This window comes from Kogia breviceps, chromosome 7 (assembly GCF_026419965.1).
Source record: "Kogia breviceps isolate mKogBre1 chromosome 7, mKogBre1 haplotype 1, whole genome shotgun sequence".
Taxonomy (NCBI): domain Eukaryota; kingdom Metazoa; phylum Chordata; class Mammalia; order Artiodactyla; family Physeteridae; genus Kogia; species Kogia breviceps.
Window position 1 is genome coordinate 106,092,527 of NC_081316.1, and position 25,703 is coordinate 106,118,229.

The following is a 25,703-nucleotide window of genomic DNA, read 5'->3' on the forward strand; positions in this document are numbered from 1 at the left end:
ATCTCTTAGCACCAGGGATGATTTTTTTTTTTTACTATTTTGTTTTGTTCATTTTGGTTTTCTAAGAGGTAGAAACTGAATTTATATCTAAATTCTTGGTAAGGGAAAATCCTGAATAAGATTTGAAGGCTGTGGGTATTAGGAGCTGGAAGCTCATCTCAGGCTAAATGGGTGGTAAGAAGGAGCAAACCTATAGACAGTCAGCAGAAGCAGCTTCACACTATTATGAGCTGATTTTTAATGTTCCCTGTAAAACAAGATCAGGTTCACCCACTCTGAAGACTCTTCTGGTGGTAAAAGCCAGTGAAGCACCCCTTCCAGTCCCTCAGTGAGCTTTTCTGACTTAGTAAACATCCCTTAGACCTGTTGAACCTTCACAGTGCTCTCTCCCCTCCTTCCCTCCATCTTTCCAGATCAACCTGAGGTGTGTCTTTCTTTCTTTCCAGTGTATCAAATTCTGGGCCCAGACCAACACAAATGACACTTGTCCCTTTTGTCCAACTCTTAAATGACGGACCTGACTGAGGAGGAAGAAGAGGAGAAACTGATGTGAACAGGAAGCGCGGGTTCAAGATTTCTAAAACTCTATATTTATACAGTGACATATACTCATGCCATGTACATTTTTATTATATAGGAAATGTGTGTATAGAAAGTCTGTATCCAGATGTTCGTAAATGAAAGTATGTATATTATGCAGAAATGGTCTGTCCCCCTCACCTTGCAGTTCCTCTGGGGTATGCAGATTGTAGGTAAGATGGTATTTAATTTGGCCTTGAAGTTATGATATTCCTGCCTAGGGCTGTTTTCAGATACAATATAAAAACCATCTAGGAAGCTGCTCTTGCTCTAAGGCCACCCTGCTCTGATTTGGCTCAGCCTCTAGTCCATTTTCTTAAGGCCCATGTGTGCCGATTTGAACCCTGGTGCTCACCTGCTGTCCAGCCAGATGCCTTGCTTATTGGAAGCCTCCAGAAGCCTCAGTGCTATTCCAGCCCCTCTACTCCAAATGGAGAAAATGAGACTGATTGAGGAAAAAATATATAACCCTGATAGTTTGATTTTTCGTTGAACATTTTACTGTGTTAACACTCATTATTTGTACATAGACATTAGGTTTACAGAATAGTCTGTTTACATCAGCAAAATTCACAGTCCAAGAATAACAACATGACCAGGTCCCATTTCCCCCATGCCTCCCACAAACTTCTCTCCACCCTACTTCCTGGATAGTCATCTCTTTAGAAACTATCATAGCCCACAGGTCTTTCCTGGGCCAAGCCATCCCTTTCCACCACTGACTTGGCTTCTGATCAAGCTTTCACAGACCAACCTTGTGAAGTCCTCACCGCTTCCCCTTCACTTCTGGTCTTCTAGTCTAGCTATCCCCTCTCCCCTTGAAGGTTAAGGCAGTTGGTTCACAACCAAGTTGTTTGGTGACCTTGGGTGAGTTCCAGGCAGGCACTGGGGTGAGGAGATGTCTGTGCAAAATTCCTTTCAGGATGATCTTGGGATATGGGTTTGAACTTTTGAAGCAAGAAAGCTATGGGGGACATGCTTCCTGTCCTGGGAAAAATGGAGACCAAAGTGCTATGAAGAAGGGAGGTTAGATTTCAAGTTTATAAGTCATTTGTTCTGTGGATAGCTGTCTGGAACTAGGTCATTTTTTCACCTCTGCTTATTGAGCACCCAGTTTCTACATTTATACCTGGGAAAGCTGTGTTTCTGTTAGAGCTTTGAATCCTTTCCTATCGCTTTATCTTTACTCCTAATGGAAGTGGCTTCAGCTCCCTTCTTTTTTGGAATTAAACAAGTAAAAACTAAGCAGTAATAAAAAAAATTAGCTCCAGGAAAGGATATTATTATATTACCAACAGGTGAATTTTTCCCATTCTGGGACCTGGAAATGCTTACTCGCAGTAGTAGTACATATGAGGGTAGCAAAGATTTTTCCTTTCAGAGCCAAATAATTCTCTCTTCTCTGTTTATGTTACTCTTCCTTGTCTTTCATCCTTGCCTATCAGCTCATGAACATACTCTTTCTCTTCTCTGGTCTTACTTGTCCTGGTTTATTGACTGGCAACAGTGTAAGGAAATGGGTTTCCTGGGATCTCCTTGGCATCTTGTAGGGTGATGGAAATGGCCTGAGTACTTCCCCACTGGAGAGGTCAGATGACCCACTTTCTTTGGTTAATGAAATATTAATGACTCCAGTTTGGTAGCCATCATGAACAGGGAATGTGGCAAAATGGAAGACCAGTTCCTTTGTTCTTTTCATTTGGTGGGGGGGGACTCATTTTTTATCTTGTAATCTAAAGATTTTATCTCCCCTCAACTTTGCAGCAGCCTTTGGGCCACTTGCCGTATTTTTCAGTATCCAATGAAAATTTAGAAATTAGAATTGGGTCTAAAAAATAACCTGTTTCTTTTCCACAAATCTTTGACACCAAAGGGGTAAAGAGAAAAAAGGAGGGGATGGGAGGCTTAACTGCTTCCTAGTGAAAGCCCCTGGGAACCAGCCGCAGCAGGAAGACAGTGTGGTGGAGGGTGTGCATGGGGGCCGGGACTCATCGTCGCTCTTTGCTCTTTCTTATTCAGGATCAATCCGAAAGCAACAGTTAAGTTTTGGCCACCCTTGTTCTCCCTTTTCCCTCTGTCCACTGGCCTGCACTGGTACAAGCTGTGCAGACCCCCGGGGAAGGCCCCTGATGCAGGGAGTGGAGATGGGACAGTCATTTTTCTGGCATAGAATTTAAAAATAGAAATATAGAATACATATTTTTACAAGGAAGAAGCTGTTGTCTAGATTTTCTTTTTACACTTTAGAGTTCATGGTTTCAGGGTAGAAAGGAAGAAATTGTTAAAAGAAAAATAAGTACAAGTTTTCTCTTTCAAAGAAAAAAATAGGACAATGAGACTTACTAAGGACGGGATTGAGTTTTATGCCCTGGAAAGAGCTGGGGAAAAGCCAGTTTTCCCCAACATGGGTCAAAATGATAAAGTGGAATGTGGCATTTTCATTTCACGGTAGCAATTCTGGAAGTTTATTTACACAGTAAGTTCTATGCTGGAAGTGGACAGTCTCCAGTCTTCCTGTCAGTCTCTGTGGTTATGGGGTGTTCCCCGTCAGCCACAGCAGCACCAAGTGCAGTGGGAATGAAGAGGACTCAGATAAAAAACTGCGACTCAGTATTCTTGTTTTATTGGTTTATGGCTTGCGGGCAGCTGGCTGAGGCCGGGATCTCCAGAGGCCCTCTTTGTATTTCCCTTTCCCTCATCAGGTAATTCTACACTGTGCGGGTCCCATACCTGGAAGCAGTGTGTTGACCAGAGAGGAATAGGATCCAGTGGAATAGTAAGAAAATTCAGCTGTTCCCATTAACACTGGTATCATAGTCGACTGGCTTAGAACTGATAGGGAGGAAATGAACTTGGTCCCCACTGTCTAGCCCAAGAACCAGCCTGGGTACCCAAGTACTATTAGGAGCGGGGAATAAAGAGCAGGATAGGGGCAAAGATGGCCTCCATCGAGGGGCTCTTGTGGTGAAGGGAATTAGGAAGCCCAGAGGCTGTCATCCTTTTTCCACGCAGCCTTGATACTGAATGCGATGCTGGTGGAGCCAGAAAGCCCTGTGTTCCTGACATTCTTGGTATAATACTAGTGCCACTGTGGGATGCCTTAGCCAAATAAATGAGGGAGACCTTAGAGACAGGGAGAAGGCAATGAAACTGCTCTGTATTATGTCAAGGTCTTACTACCACTTACAGCTGAACAGGAAGAAATCCAGGCAGGGGGTATAGGGCGTCAACTCTATACCTGTTGAATGAATCTTCAGGAGTCTGCTTTCAAGGATTAGATAGGAGAGGTCTCCTATCTATTCTTAGCACCTCAGCTACAAAGCTCTGGAGGAATAGGACTGGGGGTGTGTGTGTGAACAGGTAGCCAGGAAGACGAAGTGCAGCCCTGTTATATTTGCTCTATTCCAGCTGCTTTCCCATAGGGCACCTGGGGCTTCCAGGGTTGGGGATGTTTCAGTGCTACCTGTCACGTGTAGAGTAGAAGGTTCAGGTAGGGACAAGGAATTAATAAGGTAGAAATTCATTTGTTAGATGGAACCTTTTAGTGGGCACTTTTCCTTTAAGAGAGTTAAAAAGAGCTTTTTGGCTAGAGAAGCCCTCCTTCCCATCGCACTTTTGGTCAGGCTGCAACCACAGAAAAGAAGACATTGGGAAGCAACGCCCATCTTAGAAGATGGGATTCTATCTTGGAGATGCCGTCTAAAACTGGGACTGGCGAGCGGTCATGTTCTGGCCTTGCCTCGCTTTGATCCCAGCTTCCCTGTCTTTGCACTCCCTCTCCTTCTCCTTGTCCAGCCACCCCCATTTGTACAAAGTATTTGTACAAATTATTTGTAAATTATTTTTTAATTCAAGAGGCAGTCTTTGCACCAATGTTATAGGCTTGTCTCTACAGTCCCTATCTCTAAAGCAAACAAATGGTGCGTCCGTTCCCACTGACTATGGCCAGCAGGGAAACAAGATTGGCCCTTTCTCTGCTAGGATACTGCAGAGACACACACTGGGGTCACCTTACTTCTGGAACTAAGAAAAGAAGAATACTTTGGGTTGGAGAATCTAAAGGGATGGTGGACAAAGGTTCAGGGCTGAAGTTTCAAGCAGCAGAATTTCCCAGCTCAAGTTTGAGGTGACCAAGAGTATTCCCGCCATCAGAGCACTTCTTTCTTCCCTCTCCTGGTTCCTACAGGTGCAGTCCCTGCAACCCACCTTGCCAGCTTTTCCTTTTCTGTCAAGGCAGAGGCATTTGTGGGTGAGTGAGGGTCTTGAGGTGCTCTGGCCACAGGTGCCATCTGTGTCTCCTCCTCCTTGTGACCAGAGCGAACCACCAGATGTGGTCCAGGGGGATCTCTCTCTCCTGCCCGTGGGCCTCCTCACTTCAGCAGGGAGATGTCATCAGCAAAGTCATCATGCTGATGGCGCAGGCAGCGGAGGCAGCGCCACTGACACACCATGAGGCAGAGGGGCAGCATGAAGAGGGCGCAGATGGCAGCCATGACATAGGCTATGGTCATGAGGGTCGATTCATCTGTCTGTGGGATGTTGTAGCCACAGTCTTCCATGTCCAGGGTGACAAAAGGACCTTCTACCGCTGCTGTCCTGAACTCATCGTGCACTGGAGAAAGGGCAGATGTGAGTCACGGAGCAGTTTGGATTACACACCCAACAGAACTTCCCGGGACAGGCCTTGAAACCAGCCCTTGAGGAGGCCGTAGAATCTCCCTCCTGGGAGATATTTAGGAGCAGGACAGAATGCCGTTGTTAGGTGGAGGCAAGGCTCTCCTCCCAGGTCATTGGGGACAACAACCCTTTCCTGTCTACCTGTCCAATAGGAATACCTAAAAGTCAGTCATTCTAAGTTGACCAAAAAGCCAGCCCTACATATACCTAGTAAACTCACCTGCTTCTGCTGAAATTCAGTTGCAAGACCCTGCCAGTAGCATTCAACCTCGGCATACGGCAGCTGACAGGGTCACTATAGGCCCAGCCTGCCACCCTTGGATCTAGAGCTTCCCAAGGTGCCGAGGCAGCTCTTGCTGTTCTGGGTCTCCAACAGAGGCCGCCAGTCCAGGCAGGGGTCAGCATGCCAGCCGATACAAAAAAAGCACAAGCACCAACACTAGCTTTTCCACAACTCGTGGACTCTGGCTTGAGGCAACTGTCACTCCCTCCCAGAGTGACAGGGGCCCGGGTACCCTCACCGCTGGACAGGGAGAACGTGGATAGACTAACCCCACACCCTCGTCCCTGGCGCTCTCACCATGGCACGCACTGACAGCAAAGCCAATTCGTTTCCGGGCCCGATCAAAGACAACGTAGAAGCCCTCCATGATAACAGCTCCCATGACAGTGCCCGTGGATGACTGTGAGATGGCGAACTTGTAACAGTCGTCTTGGGACGTGGCCACATCTTCCACTGGCCGCAGGTATTGCTAAGGATAAGCAATCAAAGAGTGAGAGTATGTCTTCCTCCATCCTTCACCCCATCTCTGCCTTCTTGGTATCGATGCCCTTAGGCTGCCTTTCCCTTTGCCAGCCCTGAGCTCCGAGCGGCTGGTTTTTCCCAGAGCCCTTTACCACCGTATCCTCATCTATTTTGTCTTCCAAGGTCTAAGAAGCCATGCCTGCTCACTCTTTCTCAATATATCCTTTGTTCTTGTCCTGGGATCCCACTGATTCAGGCCAGGGACATACCTGTGGAAGGATGGTGATTCGGAAGGACTGATTGGTGACCTCACCCATTAGGTAGAGTGAGATGACTGGGAAAATGTTCCACGGGGTGGTGCCTGCTTGCCAGCACACCAGCTGCTCCCCGAGCCAGAAACCGTCTGGGAACTTCTCCGTCTGTGTTGATGAGAAAAGGATAAAGATGAGGAAACGGCCTCTTTCACCATCTCGCCTCTCCCATTTTCAGATAACACTTACTGGGCCCTTTACTTGCTTTTCCATGAAATGTCCAAACTGGGGAAAGGTCACCTGAAACCCAAGGATTAGAGGAAGAGAGCAAGAGAGTAAGGCCAAAACTTTGGGCTGGGGGATTGTATGCTGAGCAAGCTGAGTCCCACAGCAGAGAACCGTTTTTTAAGAGACCTAAGTAGAGGGATCTAAGGGTAGACATCTTGGCTCTTGTGGAGGAACGTGCCTCTCACAGACTTCCTGTGACACTCTGTCATCTCTTGTACCCCTGTCCTTAGTCCCACTGACCGAGGAGGCTGCCTTGATGGATTTGACAGCAGCTTCAAACACTTTCTTGGGCAAACGAAGGTTGGTGGTGCCACTGTCAACGATGCTCTTGTCATAGTTGTACTAAGAGGGAGAAGAGAGGGTTAGAACGTCAAAAGCCTTTTTGATGCCAGGCTTTGGCCAGAATTGGAGGGGTGAGGCTGACTGCTTGGGGTCCTTCCTGGGTTGGCATCCTGGCTTTGCCACTTCTTAGGTGGATCTCCTTGGGCAAGTTACTTAACATCTGTGCCTCAGTTTCCTCATCTGTAGAATGAGGATAATAATAGTACCTACCTCAAAGAGTTATTTTAAGCATTAAATAAATTAATATATTTGAAGTGCTTAGAATTGTGCCCTGCACATAGGAAGCATTCAATAAATGTTAACTCTTATTATCTTGGGTGGGTAGACATTCTCTAAATCTTGAAAATAAAAATACCTTGTATAATGCTTTGAAATTTTCATAATACATTTGTATCGGTTCTAATTTAACATACATGAAGAATCTAGGTAAAGAACACCCAAATAGTTTAACTGCCATTTATTGGGTCTTGCTGTGTGTCAAACACTGGGATAAACACTTTATTCACTTTCTCTATTTCCACCACAGTCTTTGGAAAAGCTGTTTTTACTTCTGTTTTGCAGGTGAGAAAACTGAAACACAAAATAGTAACTTGCCTGAGGACACATAGCTAGAGCAGAGCTAGAAACCCAGATCTTTCTTACTCCGAAGCCAGACTCTTCTACTACGTCATGTCACACTGCCTCGCGGATGACTTGCCCAAGGTCATAAAGCAAGGCAGTGACTGGAGTCCAGATGTGCTTTTTTTCCATACCAGACCATATGCCACGGAGCCTCTGGGAAAGTGCTAAGCCAGTCCCTAGCCCCAAACCTCAGGTCCCGCCATGTGACCATTAAGCACCTTGCTGTTCCATGCTCAGCCCCCAACCCTCCTGCAGGTCCTGCACCTCAGCCTCATCCTCCCAGCCTCATAACCCGGGGTCTGGCCTCACACGATGTTGCCTCCCCCTTGCCTCTCCCTGCTTCCCCCAGGTTTTAGTACCTCCTTGCAGTCCATTTTCAGATCCTGTCCATTGATCTCCACCCGCACAATGATCACCTCGTAATACCATTCCCGCCGGATGGGTGTGTACCAGAGGCTGCCCATGTACAGTGAGTGGTCGATACCCCCGATGATCTAGGGAGAAAAAGAGCCAGTACCCGTGTGCCAACACAGAAGGGCAACAAGTCACCCAGAGGGCAAGCAATAGGATCAGTCACTTCTGGGGTGGCAAGGCACTCTATGCACCTTTCTCATCTTCCTGCTTCTAGTCAAACCACGCCCTAAAGCGATTGATACTTTCTTAAATGTGTTAAGGATGTGTTCAGGGGAAAAGACTTTCCAGGATTTTTCATTGTTTCAGAATTGTTCCACACAGCCCTTGGTATAAAGTTATTTAAAACCTAAACTGGCATAATAAACGTTGAGTGAATGATAATTTGCTTCTATTGTAAGTTTTATCTTCTCTGCTTGTTGGAGATAGAGAACCATTCACCAGTTGTCCTAAAGGAATTAATAAATAGACTTTTAAACTCCTTTCATCTCTGCCTTCTGATCATCAGACTGAATAGTCTTGATTTGAGAGGCCTTATTTTCATTTCCTTTGAAATTTTCCTAATCATCTGTCATCCTTTCCAAGTTCACCATAGGAGCCTCAAGGCCTTTCTGGAATAATGCAAGGAAGAAAAGGGTAGAAAAAGAAAAATGGAGGGGGGGAACATCAAGAGGTTTCTCTTGATTCTCAGTAGTGGAGCCCAAGGCTGTGGTGTAGCCCCAGAGGGTAGGGAGGCAGCAGGTACTCACGCCTCTGCACAGTGCCAGGACCTCCACTCTCCTAGGGCCTACTCACCATGCTCCCTCCAACTGAGGCCAGCACTTCCGACTGGTTGAGGGGGAAGCCAGCACCACAGAGCTGCAGGGAGAAGAGATTGGGCACGTGGGTCTGCTTTACCAACGAGTCAAAGAACGGCTCCAGGGAGTCGTCAGGCTGTGACAGAGAGAGACAAGGAGTGAATCCTCGCACAGAGGGCCCTGGTGGAAAGAGGAATGGGAGGGCAAAAGCAAAACTTGGGGGATGTTCCTTGGGAGAGACCATCCTGAGGTACTGAGATTTGGTGGAGAGAGGGACAGCAAGACACACTGGCAAGGCAACCAGGAAAGATCTGTAGGATCGTTGATCCCCAGCTGCTCAACCTGTTTCAGAGTTACAGGGGCCTCTCTTATTCTTAAAGATCTTAGCGTCAATAGAAAAGATAGCCTGTTCCTCTACCTGTCACCACAGCTCTGCCCTCTGCAGGGATGAAATGCAGACTGCCACCCTATCCCCCTGTAAAGTAATTCTTCAAACTGATTTGTTTCCCTCCCTTATTCAGTTCCCTCCCCTTCTCTCCCGCAACTCCGTCCCCGTGTAGCATGCAGTGTGCAACGTTCAGGCAGAGTGTCTAGGGCTAGGCCTTGTTACTCTCACCCTGGCGATCTCAGCGTAGGCCAGCCCCAGGATGCCCTCCCAGTTGGAGCCATTGATGAAGAACTTGTCTGATTCAGTGATGGCAGCGATGTTGGCACGCACGGTGACGTTGGGGCCGTGGGGGATGCTCACCAGGTCGGTGCCCAGCTCCCCCTCCCACTTGCCCTGGGTGTAGGGCACGTACACGCCCTTCCGGAGGTCCCGGTATGTACTGGACCTGTGCAAAGCAGGCAGAGATCTGTTGGGTTCGTAACCACAGCTGGTACGGGGAGCCAGCATCTAACGCACTCCCAGATGGCTAATCTCATCTCGGTCATCGACATAAGACAAGATGCTGTCAGGCTGCTCAACAGAACATCCATAGATCCTTCACCGGGAATAGAATAAGTGACCTTGCAGACAGACGTGGGGAGCTGTCTCGGGGGCTCGCTCTCCTGTGTCCATAGCTCGTATTCCTAGATCTGGAGCTCAGGCCCTGGAAGAACAAGTCTAGGCTTTGTGTATTGTGACTGCTGCTGCCGAAGGGACAGCTAGCTGGCATCTCCCACCCCCCGCCCCCTGACCTTATCACGCTCTTAAAGAAAAGGAGCCATTGACTCTTTTGCTGCCTTGGGACCCAGTGGTACCATCTCAGTGGCAGAGAAAGTACCAAGCGGGTGAGTGTGGAACCTCTTCAGCAAATTCTTCCAAGGAAGGAGTTTGCACGAGCACCTCAGCAGGGCGAGCTGGCGAGACACACCACTCGGGAGAAACATGCTCATCACCATGTGTCACCCCCACCTGTGTGGAATCACGCCTCTGACCAGGGCTGGTGTGTGTGACGGGGGCAGTGATGGGACACAGACAAGGAGCTGGAATGAATTCCCTTTCATGGACCCTGGCCATGCCCCCCTTCCCTGACTACTTTCTTTAGATAGGGAAGTTAAAGGGCAAGGGACCTAAGAAGGCACCTTTGGCATTTGCCTAGAAGTCCGAGAATGGGGTGTCAGTCTCGACTCACGTGTTTTCACACACAGATACGCCTCAGACATTAGATGGCCTCTCTCCACTTCCTGCTTTTCTGTTACAGGGGCTCCCAGATCATCCCTCACTGCCTCTGTTACCTTAAAACCCCACTTCCACCCTCCCTCCCACCTGTTAGCTAAGTCCAGCTGCTGGAACTCCTGGGAGGCAGGGAAGCTTTCAGTCCCTGATATCAGGCCAGGCAGTGGGGCCCTAGAAGGCTCTTCCTTCCCTTCCTTGAACCGTGCAAAGCCACCGAGAGTAGTAGCCCCCAGGCGAGGACACAGCGAAGGGAGCTGTCACTGCAGCCCGCTCAGCCTAGACTTAGGTGGTGGTGTCAGAAAACCAGAGCCACTGAGGGGTGTGGGTTGGAGTCCCTGGGCCTCCCAATTCAGGCAGAGAGAAGGAGACCTCGAGACTGCACTGGGAGCTTTGGGGCTGCTCTCCTTCCTGCTTTCCCTCCCCCAGGAAGCACTTCCTGGCTGCCTCTCAACTTACCCTTCCCATAGTTTACCTCCTCAACCCTCCAGCCCCTCCACTCTTCTCTTCTGGTCACTGTTGCCTTCTTTTCCCTCCCTCCTCCCCAGCAGGAAGAAAGGCTCTGTGGAGCTGGTTCTTCTCCCTGCAGCCCTCCCCCGAGCCTCCTTTGCTCTGGTTCCTTGGGAAGAGCCTTCCGCCTTGCTCTCCCCGCACTCACAGCTGCCTCTGGTAGTAGCGGTGCAGGAAAGGGTGGGGGGCGGCCCCCACTGCGAAGTTACTGCTGCCTGTGTCCACCAGGATGTTGAGCTGTCAGAGAAAAGGGAGAGAAGGATGTTAGGACAGGAGGCCTGAACTCACTCCCTTCATTGTCCTGTACCCTCCCCATGCCCCGGCTATGTAGTTTTCCTTTGTAGTGTCCAGGGTGAAGCTTCCAGATGCAGGACTGGACAGGCTGGCCCTGCTAGTACCACGACCACAGACAGAACATGGGGTCCTGTGCCGCCCTCAGCATGGCCTCAGAAACCTTGTGTCTGCTTTTGTTTTCTCTGCCGAATTGGAACATTTTCTATGTCATCAGAGCCATATAACTGCACTGGGTGACGGGTGTGTGTGTGTGTGTGTGTGTGTGTGTGTGTGTGTGTGTTGGAACATTTTCTATGTCATCAGAGCCATATAACTGCACTGGGTGACGGTGTGTGTGTGTGTGTGTGTGTGTGTTTCCATTCCTATTTCTCTCTACCTGCAGATGTCCTTCCTCACTCTGTACTGGCCCAGTCTGCCTGCAGAGCTTGCCCCTTCCCTCCTCTCTGGTTCTCCTGGGAAGCACATCACCGGCAGGCAGCCTGGCTTATCCCCCTCCAGCTCAGAGACGAGCTATTCTAGGAGCTGGCACTGACCAGGGGCGCAGTGGGAACCACAGTGGCATGTTGAGGCCCACGTGTTTCTGACCTTGGCTGCCAGAATGTGGCTCCCCATGAAGGGCCCCCCCTTCTGTCTCAGAGGTGACACAGACCTACGAGTCCCACTGTCAGAAATAGTGGGACTGTAGCCAGGAGCCCTGTATGAGGTCCTGGTGAAAAGCCATCTCCTCGGGGCCCTGGTTTTGGCTCATTGAAGATGGACAGGTGTTGTCTTGCTGTTCCTTCTGTGCAGCTCCTTCTACATCTCTTCTACCTTGTCCTCCTTCCTCCTGAGATGGCCTCACCCCTCCTCAGCCGGTCAGCCATTTTTTGATGCCTCCTATATCCTCAAAGGCAAAAAGGGAAGGCCCCTGTCCTCAAAAACACAGTAATCCATAAAGTGAATCCTCTCTCTTTTTTAAAAAAATAAATTTATTTATTTTATTTATTTATTTTTGGCAGTGTTGGGTCTTCGTTGCTATGCGCGGGCTTTCTCTAGCTGCGGCGAGTGGGGGCTACTCTTCATTGCTGTGTGCAGGCTTCTCACTGCGGTGGCTTTTTTTATTGTGGAGCACAGGCTCAGCAGTTGTGGCACTCGGGCTTAGTTGCTCCACGGCATGTGGGATCTTCCCGGACCAGGGCTCAAACCCGTGTCCCCTGCATTGGCAGGCGGATTCTTAACCACTGCGCCACCAGGGAAGCCCAAGTGAATCCTCTCTTGCCCACTTGTGTGTCCTTCACCTCAGCTTCTCCCTTGACCTCAGTCAGGGCCCTCCATTTCGGCATCACCTCTCCTCAGTGCAGTGAAGTCAGCTGACCTTGGCCTTGCTGCAGGCTCTGACCTTGTCACATAGGGCAGGTCACTGTGTTTCGTCCCCTCTGCCGGCTCCTCCGGCTCCTTCCTGCTCTCAGTGGTCCCTGGTAGGTCTGCTGATCGCACCTCCCCCAGCGGCCGCTCAGACTTCCTGGCCTCCCCTTGGCCACTGTCCCCTAGCTCTCTGACCCTGCCTCCTACCTCCTTCCCAGCCCCCACTCCTGGCCTGGCTCCCATTTCCCTCCCCTCCCTCTCCCCAGTGTCCCTCTCCCCCGTGTCTAAGCAGCCACAGGCCCCAGATGCCGTGCTTTCAGAGAATCAATAGAGCTAGAGGCACAGCAGTTCAGATTTCAATCAGCCAGGTTAATGATTAAAAAGGCTTCTTCACCCACCCACTCCCCAGAACCCGCTCTCCCACCTGCCAGGACTCTGGTCTCCGCGCCACGGCTGGCCTCAGGCTTACAGGCGCCCCTGCTATCACTGGCCCCCAAAGAAAGAGGGTCTCCTCCACAGTGCTGATGCCGGTGGCTGTATGGGGGACTGCCTGGAGTGTGTGTACCTGGCCAGCTCTAGGAGAATCCAACCACCTTTGACACTGGAATGGAGCTTTATCTGGGGGCTTGGCTCGGCTGGTCCAGGACCCCTCCTCCCCACTCCTCTCTATCCTGTACGGGAGGAGCCCTCTCTGCGGGCCACTCCCTCCCCAGCCCGCGGGCCCATTGGTCCTGGTGCCCTTCCAGTTCCAGCCTTTTGCCTCACCTGAGGAAGTTCTCCCCACTCCGCCCCCAAGGGGGTCCAGCCGGGGAAGGAATGACCCCTCCCCTCCCGTTGCCCTCTCTTTAAACCCCCAGCCCCAATACCAGGAATTCAGGCCACCACTGCTCTCTCTGCCGCCTCCTCTCCACCCTCCACTCACACAAAAAAGGGAAAGCAAAATAAACAGTTGCCACTTCCTCCTGAGCAAATGTCCTTCTGTCTATTTGCCCTTTGCACTGTGATCCTGCTTCCGAGAGAAGTGATTTTGGTCCTGTCCTTCCAACATTTCTATCATGAGCCCCCTGGGCAGCCTGAAGGAGGAGGGTTTGCATGTACCCAACCTTAGCAGAGCCCTCCCCTCTAATTTCACCCAGCGGGGGGCCATCAGATAACCCCCCCCACACCTCCCACAAGATCATTCCCACATGCCCCATCCATCCTGCCTTTCCACAATCCCTCCTCCTGCCTAAGGAGGATCCACCCCTCATGCCACACACACCCCAACCCCCAAATCTGGATTCTTCCTGTTGGCATTTACAAATGCTTGTCTCTTCATTAAAAAAAAAAAAAAAAATTCTTTAATCTCACATCCGCCTCCAGCTACCCTCTCTCTCCTCTCCCTTCACAACCAAAGTTCTCGGCCAAGCTGTCTTCATTTCTTCACCTCCTACTCATTCCTCAACCCATTCTCAAACTGAGTTTTGCCTCTATCCCTCCCTCCACTATAAAACAGCCCTTACTACAGTTACCAATGACTTCGTGTTACCAAATACAAAAGACAGATTTTCAAATCAATCCTCATCTTGCTTGACTTCCCTGGAGCATTCAATGCTGCCGACCCCTCCCTCCTTGAAACACTCTTCCCTGTCACCCTATCCCATGCTTTCCTCTCTGATAGGATCTTCTGTCTACTGTGCAGGCTCACTTCTCAAGGCCTGGGCATTGGTCCTCTTCCTCTCCTGCTCTACTCTGTCCTTAGGCCATCTCATGCATGGCAGCGGCTACAATTACCACCTATGTCCTTATGCCTCCTGAGCTTTCAGCTCTAGCCCCTTCCTCCCCTTTGAACTGCCTCAAAGACACCTCGAATTCAGGATGTCCATGTCTGACCTTACCTGGTCCTGCCCATCTGTTTTTTCTTCACAGTTTCCTCCATTAGTCACCATCCAACTGTTCCAAAAGTCAGCAACTTCAGAGACATCCAAACACCTTCCTCTTCTTCACATCTCCATCCAAGGCATCAACGAGTCCTGCCCAATTAACCTTCTTAAAAGTCTCTGAATGTATTCATTTCTTGCCACCTCCTTTGCTACTCCTGGCCGTGGCTCTAGCTCAGACCTGCCTTCCTCTCACCAGGCCCCCTGGTTTGATACAGGCAGCCCGGAGTCCTGGAACCATCTTACTTCTTCCCCATCCCTTGGGGCCAGGCCAACTCAGAAGTCCCTGTAGAGCTTGCCTTTAGATGCCCAGAGGGCTGCAGCATGGAGTCAGGGCTACGTCAGTGCCAATTACTTAACAAACAAATATGGCCCTGGGGGCCTCTGAGGGATGGCAGCTTCACGGGAAGTGCTAACAAGCCCCACAGGGAAAGGCACACTTGCCCATTGCATCCTGCAGGCAAGGCTCCCCTGAAGGAGTCTGCAGCAATAGATCTTGGGCAATGAGACAGATGTGGAGCTGCTGAGTTCAGGGTAAGCTCTTTGTTCCCAAATCCCACCTGTCTTGGCCCCAGCTCTCACTAGCAGATGGGAGTTGCTTAGATTCTTCTGGATGAAAAGAGCCTTCAGGAGTCATCTGTCCATTGGCCTGGAGATATGGGAGCTTGTTCCAGTTCTGAAAGATCTCGAGTTATTAAGATCCACAACCTTTCTTGGCAGCCTATGCTAGGGTCTTACCACTTTCACACACCTCTGGGAAAGGGCTTTTTTTTTTTTTTTTTTTCCTGCCGTGTGTCGCCGTGCGGCATGTGGGATCTTAGTTCCCTGACCAGGGTTTGAACCTGTGCCCCTACATTGGAAGCTCGTAGCCTTAACCACTGGACCGCTGGGAAGTCCCTGGGAGGGGACTTTAACTCTTAATTCTTCCTGCTAAAGGAAAGTCTGTTTTCTTCTGTGTGGGCCTCAGAGTTCACCGGGGAAGAGCCCTTATATTCTCGTAGTATAAGCCTTTCAGCTGAAGCTGAGATGTAGGAGCCTTTCTTCCATTTCACAGAGGAGGAAACTGAGGCCAAGTGTAAGTAAGAACTTGACCCCTCTTACACATAAGCCACAAAGCTAGGACAAGAGCCCCTTGGCTCTGACCAAGCCCCAAGTCTGCTCTTTCATCTCCTTGACCTTCCTGTCTCTCTCATTTGGAAAGGAAATACATGGTAGATTGTTACACTAATGAATCAGACGCCCTGTATCCATGCCATGCTGTGATCCCCTCTGACACTGACACTGGGCTTGGCCATGTGACTTGCTTTGACCAATGGGACATCAGCAGAGGAGGAAAGCAGAGGCTTGTTAAGTGTTTGTGCGCTGGGGAGACTGGCCTCTTGGAATGCGTTCCCTGAGCCTGTATGTGAGGAGGCTTAGTCTTGCCTCCTTGAGGATGAAAGGCTTCATGGAGAAAGAGGCCCAGCAGCCCCAGCTTAGTTGGGACCCCAGCTGACCCACCAGCTGAATGCAGCCACACAAGGAACCCAGGTAAGATCTGTAGAATCACAGCCAGCCCACAGAATCCTGACAGACAATGGCTCTCGTTTTAGTTTGTTACACTGCATCAGATAACTGCTACAAAACTACCTGAATTAAATCCTGAGATCCTTGACTTTGGGGCACCTACCCACCCATTGGTCAACTCCAAATACCATCTCATCACTTTTCCCCTCTCTCACCATCAAGTTTCTCAGTAGCATGATGATGTCACCTCTGCATATGCTGTTTCCTTTACTTGAAACGTTCTCTCCCTGTTTCATCTAACTTCTGTTCAATTTTCAAGTCGTGGTTTAAACATTCTTTCTCCCAAAGGTCTTGCCCTGATGCCCCAGCCCAGATTAGGTTCCTCCTCTTGTAGGTCCTCAAGAACACCTGTGCTTCTTTGCCTACCCTTTCATCCAACTTGAAATCATTTATCCAATGTCTGTCTGTCCTACACACTATGAGCTCCACAAGGGTTGGGAGCACATTTCTGTGCTGATTATCGAATTCTTACCTAGCCCCGAGTAGGTGCTCCGTAACAATTTTTTTTAACTGTGATTGCCTCATTTGCTGCAGGTCTCTGTGACTCTACAGAGTCTTGCTATTAGTTCTCAGCCCCAGGGTCCTTGCAGGGGTGATTTTCAATCGGGTACTGTGTATGGTGACGATGGCAATGGATGCCCACCGTACCCACAAAATTGAGTAGCCGCCCAGGTTCTTAGAGCAGTCGGAGTGATTTCAGGACTCGCCGGTCCTGGAGTCCTCTGAGTTAGCTTCATCTGCTTCCCTAAGTGGACATTCCCAGACCTGAGCTTGCCCAAGACTGAGAGATGGGGGCAAGGAAGGACGTGAGGAACCTCAAGTCAGCAGCTGGTCATGGCTGAGAGCCAGCGCAGCTCACAGCTCCTGCCTCGAACTGAGTCTGGCAGCTGGGTCCCATCCAGGCTCTTCCCACCTTGACCAAATCAGCTGACCCAATGGAAATGGACTCCTTTCTCAGACATATCCTCTGCTTCCACTTCGCTCTCCAGGCTGAAGCTGGCAATCAACACCTGGGAGCAAGCAGCCTCCCTGGTGCCACTTACCCCATCTTGGGCTGTTTTTTTTTAAAGGAATCCCAAGGTGGCTGGTCATCCCAGACCTTACCTAGGGCAGCCTTTCCCCTTTAGACAGGATGCTCCATTTCCCCCAGGCTCAAACCCAGCTCCACTAATACCTATCGGGTGCTTCCTATTCAAATGAGATAATGATGCAAATGGTCAAAAAGCTTATATGTCTGTTCTTAAAGAAAAGATCTAAGACAATGGTTTTCAAACTTTTTTTTCAAGCAGCAGAACCCTTTTCCGATCTCATTCGGGATCCCAGTGTACTGAAGAGAAAAAGCAGAGATGCTCTGCTTTAGGGAGAGCTTTTATTTCTTTGTCTCCATCCCCTCCCTGTGGTGGTTCTCGAGGCGTCTCTTTAGCACCTTCAGCCTCCACGGAACCCATCTGGGAAATCCTGCTTGGAGGGTATCACAGCCACTGCTACCTGCTTTTCATTGTCAGACACTAAGTCCTTCCTGTTGTCTAATCTTGTCCCATCCACAGGTTACAGGGGCTGTAATAGTCTCTGAGTCTGTCCTCAGGTGAGAATGAAGCTGACCTCTGGCATAAGCCCACTCTCCTCCATGGCACCTGGTTGTGCTCAGCACGTAGGTCTGTTTGCTTGAGCCATTGGGAGATGCCAGGGGTCATGCCTTGTGCTATTTGGTGACAACTCCACAGGCGCTGGAGTCGAACATTGGCGGGGTTCACCAAACCTGAGAGGCCAACCAAGGAGACATCCAGCCTGTACATAGTGGGGTTACAGTGGCCAGCAGACAGGGTAGCCACTGGGCCCATCCTGCCAAGGGAAGCTCAGGGCAGCTCTAGGACCAGGAAAATGGTGTTTCCTTTCCAGAAATCCCCACTGCCCAGGCCCCCCAAGCGAGATGGCTCCCAGCAGACAGAGAAGTTAGTTGGCAGGTAGGAGGGCTTCCCTGAGAGATGTTTCTCTTCCTGGATATTCAACCAAAATTTTTGCTTAGCTCTTTACTGGAGATACCCAAGAAGGGCTCTTGATCATCTACCTTAGTGAGGGGGCACGGTCTTTCTCAATGCCTCTCCTACTCCCAGCTGAATTTTTTCTTTCCAGACCTGGGGAGGAGGAGCAGGAGATAGGTGTGAAAGGACAGCCCAAGAGTCCCAGCAGAGGCCTACGTGCAACTGAAGCCCAACCCCAGTCTATAGGTTGACTCCCAAGTGCCTGAGGCCAAAACTCTCTTGACTGGGGCTGGGCTTCAGGGTCATCTAACTTGGAGGGTGTTTCTTTGAGTTCAAAGGTTTTCGACCTTTTAAGTACCAGAACTCAATCAATCAATCAAACAAACAAACCTGGAATTCCACTGTATGAAAACAACAAAAACTGACCTATTCTGGGAGATTTGGGGGCAGGTGGGACAGGGGAGGGCTTGGTGAGGGGAAAGGTAGAAGGTACAGTCTTGCCTCTTACCTTTCTCCTAACCTCTCCCTCACCCTTGAGGTCCCTTTACAGAACCCCACAGATCTCAGTTTGAAAAGCATTCTGGGGGTGGGTGGGGTCAGGAAAACCACTTGGCGTCTTCATGGGTTTTGAGATCCTGAATCCTCATAGTTTTCTGCTTCTCTGATCATTTTCTTTTGCTCCCTTGATCCCTAGTCGACGGCCAATATTCTTTCCCTCATCGTTTTCCTCTTCTCTCTCCATTCTCTCAAACAAGTTCATTCGCTAACTTGGCTTCCGCAAGCACCTCTCTACAGGTGTCCCCTGAGTCTACCTGTCCAGTCCCAACTTGTCTCTTGGCTTCCAGATCCCCATTCTCAGCCGGTTGCTGGATACATCCACAAGAATTGTCCACTGGCATCTCAAACTCAACCAACATGTCCCAGACTATGGAACGCTGGAAAGAACCAAGTATTTGGGCTTGGAATCCGAAGACCAGGATTTGAATCCTAGCTCTGTTCTTCCTTAGCTGTGCAATTTGGGGCAAACCACTTAATCCCTCTGAGCCTCAGCTTCCTCCTCCCCAAAACAGACATGCTAATACCTTGCCCCTTGTAATTAAAGCAGAGTAATAAACATGGAATTTTGGTAATCTATATTGTGCTTTAAAAGCTTGCTCCTGGGCTTCCCTGGTGGCGCAGTGGTTGAGAATCCGCCTGACGATGCAGGAGACACAGGTTCGTGGCCTGGTCCGGGAAGATCCCACGTGCCGCGGAGCAACTAAGCCCGTGAGCCATGGCCGCTAGGCCTGCGCGTCCGGAGCCTGTGCTCCGCAACGGGAGAGGCCACAACAGTGAGAGGTCCGCATAACGCAAAAAAAAAAAAAAGCTTACTCCTTTTGCTGTGTATCCAGTAGCAAACACAGTCAGAGAAGTTCAAAGGAGGGAGACTTCTCTTCCCTCTCACCCACCAGGGACAGGGAACACCTGGTTGACCTGACAGGTGAATGCTGGCTCTCTGAAGACTTCTCCTCTTTTATATCTTCTTTCAGGCCCATGTGTCCTAATTGAAATCCTTACCTCGGACTCTAGAACATCCAAGTTATCCTGCACCCTGGAGTAGTTTTCCCAGAACCAAAATTCACTAGACCATTTCTCTGCTGCCCCCAGAATGAAACCCAACGCCCACTCAGCCTCACAGCCTCCCTATCACAGCTTCCAGCTTCTTAGCATAGTTCACGTCTCTCTTTACGAAGTTTTTTCTCCCCACTCTCCAAATAGCAAAGCTTTGTCATCTTTCTAGGCCATATTCAAATGCTACCTTTCCTAGCAAGCCTTTCCTAACACTCTGTCAGAAGTAGCTGCTTCTTTCTTTATACTTCCAAGACTCACTGTTCTTCTATTTGTACCAAATGCACTTGGTCTTGTGTGATATTTAGGCGTTTACAGGTCTGTGTCTCACACCAAATCGTGAGAGCTCCAAGGGCTGAGACTATGACGTATTCTTCTCTTTTGTAAGTAGGTGCTCAACAAATATTTGTGAAACTGAAAATTGACCATCACCAGATTTCAATCCTAACAATTAAATTATTGGCTTGCATTTGGATGGTGATGCTCATACCGTTATAATGAGATGACATCCTTTCATTTCAGCAAAGAGAATGAAAATGCCTTCTCCAACATCTCCAGTTCTGTCCTTATAGTGGCCCATCAACAGTTCTATTTAAAGGTCTTACACTTTATTTATTCATTTGCTCAACATTGTTTAGGTGCCTGTTCTGAGCCTGGTGCTGTCATAGATATTAGCCAAAGAGAAATAAAACACTGCAAAAATTCATTAATTATAAAAGACATTGTCCTCAAGAGCTTGGTGTTTTATGAGGGAAACAAACACAGAAAAAGTGGCACGTGCTGATAAGTGTAGTAAGGAAGACGTGAGTAGGTGTCAGGAGAATGGAAGCAAGATCTCTGATAAACTCTCTCTTCTTCTCAAATAGGTGGTATGGAAGAGTAGAGAGGTCAAGGCTGAGACACGGTCTCAGCTTACTGACCTGCCAATTATTTAATTTTTCAGTCCCCATTTCTTCTGCTAGAAGCTGCAAAGGGTAAGACCTTTTTATATACTGCAGGAATTACTGTAAAGAACAAAATAGTCTATGTAGAATATATTTTAAACTTTTATAGGACTTCCCTGGTGGCGCAGTGGTTAAGAATCCGCCTGCCAATGCAGGGGACATGGGTTCGAGCCCTGGTCCGGTAAGATCCCGCATGCCGTGGAGCAACTAAGCCCGTGCACCACAACTACTGAGCCTGCACTCTAGAGCCCGTGAGCCACAACTACTGAGCCCATGTGCCACAACTACTGAAGCCCGTGCGCCTAGAGCCTGTGCTCTGCAACAAGAGAAGCCACCGCAATGAGAAGCCCGCGCACCACAACGAAGAGTAGCCCCTGCTCGTCGCAACTAGAGAAGAGCCCGCGTGCAGCAGCAAGACCCAACTCAGCCAAAAATAAATAATTTTTAAAAACTTTTATAAACTGTAACCATAAATACAAGGATATATTTGTACACCCATAGTCCTAAACCGTCCCCTCCTGCCAAGTTTCTCACAAATGGTCTTGTCATGTTCTAATTCATCCCAGATCGGAATCTTGAAATCATCTTTGACACCTTCCTCCTCACCCTTCACACCAATGTCACCGAGCCTTGCATCCCGGTCTTCCCTCCTTTTTCCACTTGATCACAGCCTCACTCTGTCCTTGTCATAGCTCTCCACACTTGGACCTTTGTGACAGAGCCTCCTGCCACCTGCATCTCTCAGTTCCATTCTTTCTAAAATTCAGATGCCTCTTCCTAAAAGATTGCTTTCTTTGTCATTCGCCTGCACAAATAAATTCAATTTCCTCCTTATTTCTGCAGATCAAAGCCCAAACCTTATGGCTTGACATTTAAGGCTTTTGGCCACTTGGTTCTATCTGATTTACCCAAGCCTGTAACATTAGCTGGCCTGGGTTTCTCACTGTCTCCTGAACGAACATGCATAAGCCCAAACACACATAACTCATTCTCTCATTCACTGTGTCCTCGCTTGGTCTCAGGGGATAGGGTGGGAAGGAGTGGACACACAAATGAAGTGCAATCGTAGTTCAGGAGGACCTTTCCGCACTGGGAATGGTCTCGACCCTCCTATCCATCCTTCAAGACCATGCTCACAGCACATCTTCACGAGGCCTTGCCCGATTTTACCTCCTCCAGAACACCTATAGGGACTTCCCTGGTGGTCCAGTGGTTAGGACTCCGCACTTCTGCTGCAGGGGGCTCCGGTTCGATGCCTGTTTGGGGAACTAAGATGCTGTATGCCGTGCAGCCAAAAAAATAGATAAATAAAAATAAACTGAAGAAAAGAACCCCCCTATCAAAGGAATATAGATGGAAAAAATTTAAAAAAAAAAAGAACACCTGTAGCACTCACTCATGGTACTGCTATAAATCAATGCTTTTCAAACTTGAGACACAGCCCCTGAGGTTCTGACCTAGTAGGTGTGGGGAGGGGCCAGAGAATTTACATTTCTAACTGCCTCTGATGACAAGGGTCTGGGGTCCTCACTTTGAGTACAACTGCTGCAGATTACTTTTGTACGATCACTTATACTTTCACTTCCACACTAAGCTCTTGAGGTAGAAAATATATTTTCTGTCTCTTTGCAGGTCAGTCCCCCCAAACCAGCAATGAATTGCCTGGCATATAAAAAGTGCTCCCCAAGTTTCACTGTTGCTCGTTTACAGTACTGTGCCTTTCACGTTCTCGTTTGGTGCTTATAACAACCCCACTGGGTCGGGAGAAAGGACATCCTTCTCGCAGACTGCGGGGGGCAGAATCAAGTCAGCACAGAGCACAGACTGGCTGGCGTTGGCTCGGGTATGGAGCCGGAAGCCAACTCATAGAGTTGCTCTAACTGTGGTCTCCCTGCCACTGGCTCCTTGGACTGGTGCTGAACTTGAAGCCCACTTTTCCCTTCTCCTAGGAAGGAGCAGGAAGGAACTGACATTTATTGGGCAATTACTCTCTGCCAGTTTCTGGGCTGGGGGATGTGCATATTATCTCAGGAGGCCAGGGAAGTACAGTAATGGGATCCCCCATTTATGAGTTTTATGTGTAAAACATGGAGGCTCAGAACATCCAAGTTTTTAATGCTTCCTTGCGGAGCACAGCAGAGGCAGGAGTGGCCAGACAAGTTAGGAGAAAGTGATTTCACATTTACTGAAGGTCAAGTGTGCGTCCAGGTGCATCGTTCTAGGTGCTTTCACCTACCTAGTCTCTGTTAATCCTCACAATCACCTTCCAAAGGAGATCTCATTTCACCCATTTTTAAAGACACGGCAACAGCCTCAGAGAGGTTATGTAATTTTCCCCAGGCCACACAGCTGGGAAAAGGGAAAGCTGTGGGTTGTGGAGCTGGAATTCCTGGTCTCTCTGACCCCAAAGCCCTTGTTGCTCCCATAGCCCTGTCCTGTGTCCATGTCACGGGGTCTATGCACAATCTGCATGGTGCACCGGTAGCAGAAACGGGACTAGGAACCAGGTCCACACAGCCTCCTTCTCCCGGACAACAGCTGGCATCCTGTCGGCTCAGGCTGCTAGAGGCCTGGGTTCAGGCTGTGTCCTTACACTGATTCAAGACTGTTTATAGTACCTAGGCAAGAGGAGGGGTAAGTGGGGAAGACCAGAGCCTTGGATCAGCTGGGAGGTGGGAGGTAGGCCTGGGTGGTGCGGACCTCGGAAGGCTTGCTTCCATCAGGTAAGTGGGGAGCGGAGGCTTGTTTTCCCCTGGATCCGGCGTGAGAGCTGTTCAGAAGTCCAGGACGTGTGGTGGTTCCCTCCACCCTTAGGCGACACACTCCCACCTTCACAGACCCTCCCAAGGACAAGCCTCCCAGACACAGATCAGGGGGAGGGGGGTGGTTCAGAGATGTGCGGGCTCAGATTCAAGGTGACACTCACCAGCACACACAGAGCCATCCTGCCACCCGTGCCCTGGCTCACCCACAGAGGCGGCCAATGCTCACGGAGGGCAGCCACAGCACCCCGCGGAGGGCTGCTCATGGCATACTCTTACCGGCCAGAGGTACAGAGGGTGAAACCTCCAACCAGCCACCTTGAGTGTACCTTGGAGGATTGTCAGGAAGGATGGGGGGAGCTGGCAGGCAGTGTTTTCTCCGTCGCTGCCATCCCCCACCCCTGAGCACCTATCAGCTCAAGGAGGGAGTCTCATGCTTAGAAGGGGGCTCTGGCTCCTTTGCTCTATGCAGTTTATGATCTGTCCTTTCCCCAGACTCAGTTCAGTTCCCTCTGGCCAGTATTTGGGAGGCATCACGTGGGGGAGGGGCTGGAGAGCAGGATGCAAAGCTGGGGAGGAAGTAGGGGCAGGGGAAGGCAAGAGTCAGCCCGGGGCTTCTGGATTAGAGTGGAGGTCACAGGGAACTCGGAAACCTTGCTTCGCTGTCCTGTGGCAGCTCAGACACGGGGAGAAGAGGGCCGGTCCGACTCATGCCAGGATTCCTTGGTCCTCAAGATGCTGGGAACCAATGGTCAGAACCCCAGATGCCAAGATTGGGTGACCAAGATCCAGAGCAGTGGGGCTGGGAGACTCAAGCTTGGTCTGGGCTGACACCTGTTCACAGCACCCCTGTGATTTGGACTCTTCCCCAGGTAAGGCTCCCCCCATTGACAAGTTTCTCTTGCCCCAAATCCTTCCTGAGCCGTGTGTGTGTGTGTGTGTGTGTGTGTGTGTGTGTGTGTGTGTGTGTGTGTGTGTGTGTGTGTGTGTGTAAGACTGAGAGAGAGGGGAGGGCAGACAGAAGCCTGTGAGGGGAAGGGAAGTGGAAAGGGGGGCTTCGGGGCGAGGGTCCCTCCAGCCCGCACCGTGCAGCCCATTTTAGCAGGAGCCGGCATGCTGCACCCCCAGCCTGTCTCCCCTCGGCTCGTGCAGGAGGGAGGGTAGGGCTGGCCCAGCAAGCTTACCGTCTGTGGGGGGCTGCCCACCGTCATCTCCACGTAGTAGCCCTGACCGGACTTGCCCCTCAGGTTGTCCACCATCTCCACAAAGCTGCCCCTCCGGCTGGGCTCCTCGTCAGTCTCCCGGGGCAGCCGCAGCCCCATGGGGGCGCCCCCCAGCCCGCTTCGCAGGGGCAGCCGGATGCCAGGCTGGGAGCCGTGGGCAGGCAGCACCCCGGAGCCCATCCACAGCAGGAGCCAGGGCAGCGCTTGGGCCATGGTGGGCCCTGGCCTTGGGGCGCTCTGGGCTCACTCCAGCCCGCGACCGTCCCTGTGGCCTGACCCCAACTCTGGGTGCTGGAGGTGGCTTCTCAGGAGAGTGAGCGGTGAGGCATCAGGGCTCCAGCGCCTGCAGGCCAGCCCTGGGTCCAGGCTGTGGGGAGCGGGCAGGAGAGATCCACAGAGAGACAGGAGGGGAGGAGACGGATCCGGAGCCTGGCTACATCTGGCCAGCGGTCCAACCTCAACAGAGGTCCGGGAGAGGCCGGCTCGGGCCCCCCGGGGGGCTGGGCGGGGCAGGCATGGCAGGTCGGAGGCTGCTTTCCTGGTCCTCCCGGCGGGGCGGCAGCCGGGGAAGGGTCAGGGGCTCCGGGCTCCTACGGCTGCGTTTGCTGCTCAGGCCACCATAATCCCGCTCCCAGCTCCCAGGCAGCCTGGGGAGACGGAAAGACTTGTGGCAGCGGCTGTCAAAGCCAAAGGGTTTTCGCTTTTCCCTGGGATCGCTGGGAAGTGTAGTCTTCCCATGGCAGGCAGCCCGGCTTCCGGGGTTGGTGAGGGGTCTGGGATGCCCTCTGCCGAGATGGAGTCCACCCTGCAAGACCCTGGCAGGATGGGAAGGGCCATCGGGATGGAGTGGTGGCAGACCTCTCTTGTTCCGTCAGCCTTTCACTGGGCATTTCTGGAGCACCCACTGTACGCCAGGCACGCTGCCAGGCCCTGGGTCTACAGAGTGAAATAAAATGCATATGCACCGCACAAAATGATGGGGAATTAAGGAGCAGGGATTTTGGGGACGTCTGGGGGGTCTGGGAAGACTCAGCGGGAGGAGGTGGTATTTAATTTGAACCTTAAAGAATGGGTGGAATTCCTTTCTTTCTTTTTTTTTTTTTTGGTACGCGTGCCTCTCACTGCTGTGGCCTCTCCAGTTGCAGAGCACAGGCTCCGGACGCGCAGGCTCAGCGGCCATGGC

At 50.5% G+C, this 25,703-nt stretch overlaps 2 protein-coding genes across 6 annotated transcripts in view; one reads left to right on the forward strand and one right to left on the reverse strand.

Annotated features, from left to right (window-relative positions):
* The window catches only part of RNF214 (ring finger protein 214), a 51,113-nt gene extending 50,040 nt beyond the window's left edge, over positions 1 to 1,073 (forward strand). For 4 of the 5 annotated variants that reach the window (XM_059070783.2, XM_059070786.2, XM_067039000.1 and 1 more), the window contains one exon: positions 447 to 1,073. In XM_059070783.2, coding sequence (XP_058926766.1) covers positions 447 to 512 — 66 coding nt within the window. In that variant the 3' untranslated portion in view covers positions 513 to 1,073. The remainder of the gene's footprint in view (positions 1 to 446) is intronic. The other variant, XM_059070784.2, reaches the window with a different exon arrangement.
* On the reverse strand, positions 1,057 to 25,465 carry BACE1 (beta-secretase 1). Its single transcript, XM_059070788.2, has 9 exons — positions 24,482 to 25,465; positions 11,027 to 11,115; positions 9,328 to 9,544; positions 8,710 to 8,847; positions 7,863 to 7,997; positions 6,781 to 6,882; positions 6,271 to 6,420; positions 5,837 to 6,008; positions 1,057 to 5,191 (listed from the first exon to the last, which is right to left on the reverse strand). Exons 1-9 carry the CDS (start codon positions 24,731 to 24,733, stop codon positions 4,950 to 4,952), a joined length of 1,497 nt encoding a protein of 498 aa, XP_058926771.1. The 5' UTR covers positions 24,734 to 25,465; the 3' UTR covers positions 1,057 to 4,949.
* Positions 25,466 to 25,703: the final 238 nt, after the last annotated feature.

What these genes read in the sequence shown, in the direction of transcription:
- BACE1 (XM_059070788.2), bottom strand. Translation starts at nt 24,733, where the DNA reads ATGGCCCAAGCGCTGCCCTGGCTCCTGCTGTGGATGGGCTCCGGGGTG. An exon ending in CGCTACTACCAGAGGCAGCT is followed by an intron (nt 9,545 to 11,026) that starts GTGAGTGCGGGG and finishes TGCTTTGCACAG; the next exon opens with GTCCAGTACATACCGGGACC. An exon ending in TGAAAATGGACTGCAAGGAG is followed by an intron (nt 6,883 to 7,862) that starts GTACTAAAACCT and finishes TCTCCCTCTTAG; the next exon opens with TACAACTATGACAAGAGCAT.